General features: G+C 41.5%; 1 protein-coding gene across 2 annotated transcripts in view; it reads left to right on the forward strand.

The window, feature by feature from the left end:
* ACBD5 (acyl-CoA binding domain containing 5) overlaps nucleotides 1-11,463 on the forward strand; it is a 36,870-nt gene that overhangs the window by 19,103 nt on the left and 6,304 nt on the right. For both annotated transcript variants that reach the window (XM_054192710.1, XM_054192711.1), the window contains 5 exons: nucleotides 676-782; nucleotides 2,803-3,079; nucleotides 4,002-4,201; nucleotides 5,785-5,835; nucleotides 6,130-6,239. In XM_054192710.1, coding sequence (XP_054048685.1) covers nucleotides 676-782; nucleotides 2,803-3,079; nucleotides 4,002-4,201; nucleotides 5,785-5,835; nucleotides 6,130-6,239 — 745 coding nt within the window. The remainder of the gene's footprint in view (nucleotides 1-675; nucleotides 783-2,802; nucleotides 3,080-4,001; nucleotides 4,202-5,784; nucleotides 5,836-6,129; nucleotides 6,240-11,463) is intronic.

An 11,463-nucleotide genomic window follows, 5' to 3' on the forward strand; every position in this document is an offset into this window, starting at 1 on the left:
ATATTTCTTTTCTTGCAAGCTTAATCCTGGGATTCAGAGACTAGCAATGGTGTCTTTCAGTTATAGAAACCTGAAGAAAGAATACTAAAAAAAAATCAAATTTAATACCAGTTTAAAATAAGCCTTTCTTTTAGGATCTCCTCCAGAAAGAGAGATGAATTCAGAGTCAGAGAGGCCCAAAACCACAGAAATATAATTGTTTTATTTTAAAATCATTATACTATCTATGCAAATACTGTTTGCCTTTGAAAGCTAATTCATAGTGAAATGAAAATCACTAATATTTTATTTGTCATTCTCAAAGGCTGAACATACTATAAATGCCAGTTTGTTGAAACTGATGTCTAAATATATAATTTTAAAACTAACATAACTTTAGGCAAGACTGCTTTATAATGAGCTTAGATAGGAGAGTGAAATGAACCAGGTAAAATTAAAATTATCAACTTATAATGCAGAAATGCCAATATGATGTATAGTTGTGCCTTGGTAAAAGTTTTATATAATTCCTATATTAATGTAACCTCTTTATTTAGAATCTAAGTTTAAGATGACAGTTGTAGATAAAAGGGCCATGAGTTGAAGCTCACCTAGACATTTTAACTCATTGCTTTACTCTTTGCCAGGATTGGCTCATGTTTACAAAACATGTGTGTGTATCTCCTTTCCATACAGGTGTAAATGAAGAGAATACTGAAGAGTTCTCAGCAACTCAGCACTTAACCAGTGATTCAGACAGTGAAGTTTATTGTGACTCTATGGAGCAACTTGGACTAGAAGAGGTAGAGGCTTAGTATTCCTAGGTGTATTTTGAAACTGGTATGCTTATTTTTAAATAAGTTCCTATCTGTCAGGTGAACCTGGACATGCAGAGGTGAATGAAGTAACTCATGCATACCTTTCTCCTGTTTGGACTATCGGTTTTTTGTTCTTTTTGTTGTCAGTCTTTTACAACTTGGTTACTACTGATCCAAAAGCCCCTGGAGAATTTATGTGAGGGGAAGGTATTGAAAACAACAGTACAAAGAAACAACTGTCGAAAACAACAGTACAAAGAAACTAAGGGCTGTGTCCACAAATGAATTTAGGATCTCATAACATATGTAGAGACCAGAATCCAGCTATCTCTAAGAAGCAGAGGGTGTCATTGTGACAAGGAGGTTTTTGTGTGATCTTTTTCTGGAGTGATGAATCCTGCATTTGTTTCTTAGAATAAATAAAGAGTAAGCCTTAGCAGGTGGCCTGTAGGCCAGTGCCTGAAAGTGGCCTAAGGTCTAAAGAAGTGTGAGACAACAATGATTTCTGGATTCTCTTTTAGCCTCTTCAGCCGTAATGTACATCTCTGACTTTCATATGAAAGGTGGGCACCAACTGTGCTGGCTTAGTTTTGACTGAATTTGTGTTCCTGCTCATTGTATTAACTGTAATCTTAGTTGACTTACTGGCTTGGACCTCCTTCAGAGATCCATTTAGGTGTGGACTTTGTAGATTGTACTCAAACACCTGGTTTCCTGGTTCTGGGGAGGAATATATGAATGATGCATGGGATCAGAAAGATTAGTAAGCACTCTAATATTGCATCATTCTCTTTTACAGCTGTTTCTTGAGGACCTAGAGAATTCCTTTTGGCAAATAAAAATTTTACCCAGTAATGAAGCATGTTGAGAAAGGTGATTTAGTAGACACGCTGAAGCTCTTTTATCTAGGTGGTTTCCCAATCATCTTGTGCATCGTTCGAGCTTGTTTGAGGTTCTTTAATTGAAGTGGGTGGATAATTTGTCAGAATTTCACAACCTGCACGAGAAAAGTTCTAGTTTTTAAGAAAATAACAAATGTTCAGGTATATGTAAATGAATACACAAGTAGAACTACGGATGGATCAGTTCAAACTGGAAGCGGTTCATTTACAGAATTAAATACAGCTTTTTATTGGAAAAGATATAGCAAACACTCTGTCTTCAGTTCTGATGATACAGGTTTATGAACTGCTATTTGACAGTATTTGGCAGCAGTTTCCATTTCTTTGCCCCTTCTTTTGGTTATTTTGGCTTTTTCATGGAGTTATTTTTCAGCTAGGTGAGGTCCCCAGTCTGCTTCAGCATAAACTAGTCCAAGTGCTTGTCCTTACACTGAAAAAACGGTTGCTTGAACCACCTTAAGACAATCCTCTTGCAGAACATGTAATTGTGACCTGATCAACACGTGTTTCATCCATTTTTAACATCTTGCTACAGTACCACCAATTTTGAGTGAGAAGTTGATAGAATAATGTGCCCTTCTTTCATTTGATGAGAGGTACGGGGTGCAGCCAAGCTGTTTTGAACAGGTTGATAATAAACAACGTGACCTCTTTGCCACGAGTGTAAACACTGCCTACTCATGGTTGCTACCAGCACGTGACTTGACAGTGTGGCGCACGAATCCAAGTTAGGATACCACTTCACTGTGATGATACCACAGTTAGGATACCACTAGGAAGCAAAGCCAATTTTACAAGGGAAAACTGAATGTTTTCAGATCTTAATGTTCTGAGTATTACTGTATGTTGGAAATGTCTAAAGTAATTCCAAGTGGTATAGCTGTTTTGAGAATATTTGCCTCAAATGCCTTTTCAATCTGAAAAGGACATTAAGACAATAGTAAGCACAGCCTACAGGAAAACAGCTTCTCCTGTTAAAAGAAAAGTCTTAATTCTGGGTGAACCATTTTCTTAAAGTGAAAGTAGAGATGATGCTTCTTCCTTTTTATTAGTTAACTGTCACATTTTACAGAATTTAATTACTTGCTAATGTTAATTTGTAGCCCTTGGAGATCATCACATCAGCTAAAGGATCTTTAAAGCATTCATCCCATTTCTTGGATGTAGATCACAGTCTTCTGTTAGAAAATACGGATTTTCCAAGGAACACTTGCATGACTTATAGGAATGTCCAGCCTGGAAATACTGTAGAGGGAGCAGCTCTAGAACAAGGCGAAGTCAAGTGTGGAGGAGAGGATGGCAAGGCCAGTAATGGGGGCCCTCACAAAGAGAAGAAAGGTGGAGAAAAGGCGGATTTCTACAATGTCAGAAGAGGGAGAGGTACTGTGCATGCTGCTTTTGTTTTCCCCACTCTCCTGACTGACATAAGTCACTGGTACGCTTGTCAATATTGTTCAGTAAGATAGTCATGCCTTATAGTGCTTCTGTCCTTCACAATAAAAATAAATAACAAAATCCTAATTACAGTGGGTAGCAATCAGTTTTGTCTTCAGAGTATTTATTTCATTCGTAGTAAGTATTACAAAATTATTTTCTTACGCTACAGAGGTCTTGTATAAGCATATTGGCTTCTTCTGTTTTGGCTTACCTTAAAATTCAGTTGCTGTTTATGGCACCTGTCTTTTTAGAAATGTAATCTTCAAAACCTGTCTATGCATGAGAAGAGTTTCCTTACAAGTTACATATTTATTTTTAAATGCATGTGCATTTATACCTCTGTGGTGTCCTATTTGAAACCATGGAACATCTTGGAAAGGTATCAGTGACGTGTTGTTTTCTATATAATTGGAGTGTTAGCCACACCTTTGAGTGATTCCGATGCTATCTATTATGATTCTTAAAACTTAATGATTCTTAATCACGTTAGTCCAGATGTTCAATTTATGTTGGACCTCTGCTCTTTTTAATTCCATAATACTTCTAATATTGTCACCTAGGAGCAGCACTATATTCCAGTGGTATGGTCTGTAAAGTCAAGGATAAAGCTTATTTTTCTTGTACTAAAAAAAAAAAAAAGTCAGAAAGTATTTATATATAGCGTGCCTTTTTGTATGGCATCTATATGTGATCAGATGTTGCGGCAACCTCCCAGTGCTTTCAAACTGTCTGAATATAGCCTATGGTCTGGAGCACTACACTCACTTTGGGAGGGAGAGAATCGAACAGTTAAAATCAATCATTTTCAATAGAGTTGGTAGCCCATTCAGTGTTTTATGTATCTATTTCTTCTCCCTCAACATAGGGCATAGACTTCAGCCTCTAGGAGACGGTTCCCAAGGCGGACAGATGGGTAGTGGAGGGGACGGAGAGCGCTGGGGATCAGACAGAGGACCCAGGGGTAGCCTCAACGAACAGATTGCAGTAGTGCTGATGCGGTTGCAAGAAGACATGCAGAATGTCCTTCAGAGGTTGCATATGCTGGAGGCAGTTACAGCATCACAGGTATTATTCATTGAACTTATCTGATTACCTTTTTAAAATCTCCTTGGATATTTATATGTTTTTTCAGATTAAAAAATCAGACAATATTTTCTTAAACTGTAAAGGCATTTCATTTATATTCTGTAGTTTATTCCAACTTAAAATTTCTTATTGGTACGTACTCTCAGAAACACAATTCAGGACTCTTGTACATGTGAGAAAAATGTGCATTTTGACCTAAAAATTAACCATGTGTTATTTTACTGATTTGTGATCAGACTGATCTTAGCCATCATTATTGATACATATTACACAGTTGCTATATGGAGATTCCATAGTTAATTTTAGTAATACACGATCACACATAATTTCTTCATCAGTAGATCTCAAAGGATTTGCAAAGGAAGTAAGGAATTATCTCAGTCTTCCAGATCGGTAAATGTTTGCAGGCAGAACTTCTGATTCCATTTTTCAGTTAGCAGAAGACTGATTCTTCATAGCATTCTTTCCCCACAAAGTAATCCAGCTTTCTTGGATTTTCACATCATGTATACAAGATAGGCAAAAGAAGTCTTAAGAAAGTGTAGATATTTATTGATGTAGTGCTTCTTTTTCCTTCTGTTTCAATGGAAATATCGTATATTCGGGAGAATAGAATATGCTGTGAATATAGTTGAACCAGCAAGCTAAAAATGTTTGGTTTTGTTTGAGTTGCTTATGTATTTTGGTCTACCTGACAATGAGAGAACTGTACAAGTAGTATCCTATGGGATGCACGTACTCCAAATCTAAGGCAGACAGGCAAAAGGATTTATTAAAACTATGATTTCGCTCCGTCACAGCTGCTCAAAAATCTGATGTGTGGGTACAGATTGATTTTCTTTTTTTGCCTGAGCAATAGATGAAGAAATAGTAAAAGATTCTTCCCCAGCAGTTCATGCTGTGCTTGCTACCCTTACCTGAAGAGAAACAGAAGCTTCTGTTTCACACTTACATAAATTAAGAAAGACCTAGAAAACCGACTGCTTTGTTTTTGTGGAAGCACCACAACAGTGTATGGGAATAGTCTTGAAAAGTTTCTGGTACTACTTATGTTCTGGATAGCCTGGAAGATTTGGAACAGAATATTCTCTTTCCTTTATGCTGTTAGACGTGCCTGTAGCTATGGCTCAGGGCAGACTAAAACAGTGCTTTTTGCCTTTGTATAGACTAGTGTCAAAACATGTAATCATGCAAATTAATCTGCTGGGATTTCTACTCTGGGTTACAACTGCTAGGACTTGACCAGAGTTGAGGAAGTTCTGATGACAAGTTGGGCAGGGGGGGCCTTGTAAACAGGTCCAGTAAGTGACACTGATTCATTTTTTTAATACACGGAGATGTGATAAAAATGCTATGAAGAGCAATGGAAACATGAGAGGTAAATTGGAAACTAAGTGGTGAAAGGGGGTTGCACGGGGGTGATTCTGTTCCTTAAATTTCATATATACAGATTGCAAAGCCTTCACAAGATGAGAAACTTCATATTCTTATTTTGTGAAGCGGAAAAATTTTAATTGCAGTTTCCTTTTTTTATACTCACCAGCTTTTGTTTGTATTTAAAGGCAAAATCTGCAACACTACAGTCAAATTATCAACCTGCCTCCTCTGAGAAGGTAAAATATGTTTCTTTTCTATTTGTAAAAAGCAGTGTGAATGGTGAAAAAAGATGAGATGAATATTTTATATCTAGCTCTTAGTATGTTCTTTTCGTATCATCCCTCACTTGACTGGGAGATAAAAAAAATCTCTGTCTGAAGAAGTTATTTGATAGATTAATCTTTTTTTCTGGTCTTACTCGTATATTCTATTTTGATACTGTGGCATTTGAAGTGATTTGAGAAGTATACATGTGGTATTCAATAAGTGCACACAGATTGCTGACTATGTGTTTTTTCTGTTTTCCTTAGAAACCATCATGGTGGCCCTTTGAAATTTCTCCTGGTGTTTTAGCTTTTGCTATTGTTTGGCCATTTATTGCCCAGTGGTTGGTACATGTGTATCTTCAAAGAAAGCGAAGGTAAAGACGTGCATTCAATAGGGCATATATACTGCATTTCATCTGTTTAAACCAATACGTAGTATATCGTGTTACTTAGGATATAAAATACTGCCTTCATGCATAAGAAGAACGCAAGGGTACGCTCTTGATAAGGCTTTAACAGTGTGTCTGAAACATCAGGTCAGTATCAGGGAACTTCATAATAATTGCTTTGATAAATGCTGTTTCCTTGAGGTCTTTGTTTCAAGATGTCTTGCTTAATGTTCCATTGCATGTATCAGTGACTCACAGCTCTGAAGATACCGGGCTAAATCAGATTGTACATAGAGTCCTTGGTATGGTTATGGCAGGAAGGTGCGTGTTTTAGTCCCAAGAACTCAAGCCAAATGCGCAACAAGAAATTCTGGAAGCTAGTAGGAGTGCTGCCCTTCCCTTAGCTGGGAATTCTAGGAAGAGACACGCATAGTTTTCTTTGCCTTGAAAGTTTCTCAGCGTAAGAAAGTATTGGTTAATTTGACTTTATATGCGGTATGCTGTATATGTGGCAATTTAGGTTAAATCCATGAAATGTGATGCAGGATAAATCATTTCAGTGAGTGTACACACGTGGGTGAGGCTGGATAGCTTGGAAGTGTCTCCGCAGCATTCTTTGACCCTCTTGCTCTCAATATCCTCTTGAGCTTCTAGACTCCCTAGTCCCCTCGTGCCTTGAGAAGATTTTTTCCTATCAAATCCTTTGCAGAGTCCCATCTGTCACCTATTTCTTATTTTTTTATTATTATTTACTTATTTTTTATTATTACTTACTAGCACCTTACTATGATATCTAAACTAGATATGAGGGGGGAAGGGGAGATAACTGGGCCTGTCAAGAGTAAACCCAAGGGAAGTATGCCAGGGCTTGAAGGATGGTGGACTAGTGAGGACTCTCGCTCTGCCATTTCATTTGAGAGAAGGGATAGACGTTTAGAAATCATGGAAGCACCTGAGAAGGGTCTGGTAGGAAATGGGGCCCATACTCACAAAAAGGTGTTGGAATTATTAGCTCATCTGAAGTGCATCTATACCAATGCATGCAGTATGAGCAACAAACAGGGGGAGCTTGAAGCCATGATGCACCAGGAAAACAATGACATAGTGGCTATCACAGAAACGTGGTGGGATGTCTCACACGACCGGAGTGCCACAATCGATGGCTACAAGCTCTTGAGGAGGGATAGACAGGAAAGGAGAGGTGGTGGAGTGGCCCTGTGTATTAGAGAATGCTATGAGAGCTCGGAAATCAAGTATAGTGATGATGGGGTTGAGAGCGTTTGGATTAGGTTAAGGGCCAATAAAGCTGATATCGCTGTGGGAGTCTGCTATAGACCTCCCAACCAAAGCGGTGAGGTGGATGAAGCTTTCTATAAGCAGCTGGGGGAAATCTCGCAGTCACTTGTCGTTGTTCTTGTGGGGGACTTTAACCTCCTGGATATCTGCTGGGAATACAACACAGCAGAGAGGGAACAATCCAGGACGTTCCTGGAATGTGTGGAGGATAACTTCCTCACACAGCTGATAAGTGAGAAGACGAGGGAAGGTGCCCTCCTGGACCTGCTTCTTGTGAACAGGGAAGAACTTGTGGGGGAAGTAAAGGTTGGTGGCCGCCTAGGGCACAGTGATCGTGAGATGATTGAGTTTTTGATTCTTGGAGAAACAAGGAGAGGGGTTAGTAAAACTGCCACCTTAGACTTCCAGAGGGCAAACTTTGACCTGTTCAGAAGACTGCTGGACAAAATGCCTTGGGAGGCTGCCCTGAAGCATATAGGAGCCCAGGAAGGCTGGACATACTTCAAGAGAGAAGTCTTAAAGGCACAGGAGCAGGCTGTCCCCGTGTGCTGAAAAACAAGGAGACGGGGAAGGAGACCGGCATGGCTAAATAGGGACCTTTGGTTGGAACTCAAGAACAAAAGGAGAGCCTATGACCTTTGGAAGAGGGGGCAGGTCTCTCATGAAGACTCTAAAGATGTAGTGAAGCTATGCAGGGAGAAAATTAGGAGAGCCAAAGCACAGCTAGAGCTCAACCTAGCTACAGCCGTTAAGGATAACAAAAAATGTTTCTATAAATTCATTAACAACAAAAGGAGGATTAGGGAAAATCTCCCTCCCTTATTGGATGCAGAGGGAAACATAGTCACAAAGGATGAGGAAAAGGCTGAGGTGCTCAATGCCTACTTTGCCTCGGTCTTTAGCAGTGGAACTAGCTGTTCCCTGGACACCCAGCCTCGTGAGCTAGGAGACAGGGAGGGGAAGCTGGACGAGGTCATCACAATTAAAGAGGAAGTGATCAGTGACCTGCTACACCGCTTGGATGTGCACAAGTCTATGGGACCAGATGGGTTACATTCAGGAGTGCTGAAAGAGTTGGCAGATGTGCTCGCCAAGCCACTTTCCATTATTTACCTGAAGTCATGGCTAACTGGGGAGGTCCCAATGGACTGGAGGGTAGCAAAAGTAGCACCCATCTACAAGAAAGGCAGAAAGGAGGATCTGGGAAACTATAGACCTGTCAGTCTGACCTCGGTACCAGGGAAGGTCATGGAGCAGATCATCTTGAGTGCCATTACGAGCCATATAATGGACAACCAGGGGATCAGGCCCAGTCAGCAGGGGTTTATGAAAGGCAGGTCCTGCCTGATGAACCTGATCTCCTTCTATGACAAGATGACTCGATTATTGGGCAAGGGAAAGGCTGTGGCATTGCATACCTAGACTTTCAAAAAGCATTTGACACTGTTCCCCATAGAATTCTCATGGAAAAAAATGACAGCTCATGGCTGGATCTGCTGGATCAAGCACTGGCCGCATGGGCAGTCCCGAAGAGTGTGGTGGTCAATGGAGTTAAATCCAGCTGGCGGCCGGTCACAAGTGGTGTTCCTCAGGGCTCAGTGTTGGGACCACTTCTGTTTAACATCTTTATTGATGATCTTGATAAGGACATGGAGAGTATCATCAGTAAGTTTGCAGATGCCACGAAGTTTAGCAGGAGTGTTGATCTGCATGAAGATAGGGAGGCTCTACAGAGAGACTTGGATAGATTGGACTGATGGGCCAACGCTAATGGAATGAGCTTCAACAAGGCCAAATGCTGGGTCCTGCACTTGGGCCACAGCAACCCCATGCATCGCTACAGGCTTGGGGAAGTGTGGCTGGAGAGCTGCCTGGCAGAAAAGGATCTGGGGGTTCTAATTGACAAGCGGCTGAATATGAGCGAGCAGTGTGCCCAGGTGGCCAAGAAAGCCAATGGCATCCTGGCTTGTATTAGAAATAGTGTGAACAGCAGAAGCAGGGAGGTGATTGTCCTCTTGTACCCAACACTGGTGAGGCCGCACCTTGAGTATTGTGTCCAGTTCTGGGCACCTCAATACAAGAGAGATATTGAGGTGCTGGAGCGAGTACAGAGGAGGGCAACGAAGCTGGTGAAGGGCCTGCAGAATAAATCTTATGAGGAGCGACTGAAGGAGCTGCGACTGTTTAGTTTGAGGAAGAGGAGGCTGAGGGGAGACCTCATCACTCTCTACAACTACTTGAAAGGACATTGTAGAGACGTTGGTTCTGGTCTCTTCTCACAGGTAATTAGCGATAGAACAAGAGGGAATGGCTTTAAGCTGCAACAGGGTAGGCTTAGGCTGGACATTAGGAAAAAATTCTTCACAGAAAGAGTGGTCAGACACTGGAATAGGCTGCCCAGGGAGGTGGTGGAGTCACCATCCCTGAATGTGTTTAAGAGTCGTTTAGATGTGGTGTTAGGGGACATGGTGTAGGGGAGAACTTTGTAGCGTGGGGTTGATGGTTGGGCTCGATGATCCCAAGGGTCTTTTTCAACCTAAATGATTCTATGATATTTTTGTAACGTCTACTTTGACTTCCTTCAGCTAAAGGACAGTTGTACTCTCATCTTACCTTTTCTCAGTTCTCTAAGCATCAGAAGATCAAGTGAATGTTCTCTAGTTGATACCTACTTAACTCAGCCTCACACCTGACTTTGTTAGCTTAGTATGCGCTTACCTTTTAAGCTTTTTCCTCTCTGTCAGTCTGCAGAGAGTCTGCATGCGTGTAGATCTTACTAGAATTAGCTTTAATTGCTCTAGCTTTTTAATGTTGGACAGTTTTCATGGTATAGTTTTCTCTCATACGGTAAAGCACAGAAACACAGAATGGCTGAGGTTGGAAGGCAGCTCTGGAGGCCATGTGGTCCAAGCTGCCAGCTCAAGCAGGGATACCTAGAGCTGGTTGCCCAGGACTGTATCCAGACGACTTTTGAATATCGCCAAAGAGGGAGACTCCACAACCTCTCTGGGCAACCTGTTCCAGTGTTCATCTCTCCTCATAGGACAGATGATCCAGTCCCTTAACCATCTTTGTGGCCCTTTGTTGGACTGTCTCCAGTATGTCCATGACTCTCTTTTACCCAGAACTGGACACAGCACTCCAGCTGTGGCCCCTCCAGTGCGGAGTAGAGGTGAAGCATCACCTCCCTTGACCTGCTGGGAGGGATAACGCAGCCCACAACACCATTGGCCTTCTTTGCTGCAAGGCCGCGGTGCTGGCTCATGTTCAACTTGGTGTCTACCAGGACCCCCAGGTCCTTTTCTACTTCGCAGCTGGGCAGGCCCCAGTGTGTACTGGTGTCTGGGATTGTTCCTCCCCAGGTGCTGGACTTGGCACTTCCCCTTGTTGTGTGAGATTCCTGTCAGCCCATTTTTCCATCCTGTTGAGATCCCTCTGGATGGCAGCACAACCCTCTGGCGTATATTTGTGTAATCTGCAAACTTGCTGAGGCTGCGCTCTGCCCCATCATCTAGGTGATGAATAAAGATGTTAAGCAGGACTGGACCCAGTACTGACCCCTGGCATACACCGCTAACTACCGGCCTCCAATTAAGACTTCTGTCACTGATCACCACCCTCCGGGCCCAGCCCATGGCGTTGTAAACAATGCGGTGGCCACAAAGGCTTCTGGCCTGCTGGGGAGTTGCCCGTCTTAGAGCTGTCATTAGCAGCACTGGTGTTACTTGCACACTCTGATGAAACCAGAGATTTCACTACTAAGGCTTTTAGGCAGTTACACACATTTTCTGCACTAGTAAATGGAGATTTTCATTTCATCAGCAAGGACAAAGTTTTTTAAAATCAATACAATTTTTTTAGTATCTTATGTGAAGCTCCTATGAACTTCAGTATTCTTTAGCGAATAGCTCTC

This window comes from Rissa tridactyla, chromosome 2 (genome assembly GCF_028500815.1).
Source record: "Rissa tridactyla isolate bRisTri1 chromosome 2, bRisTri1.patW.cur.20221130, whole genome shotgun sequence".
NCBI lineage: Eukaryota > Metazoa > Chordata > Aves > Charadriiformes > Laridae > Rissa > Rissa tridactyla.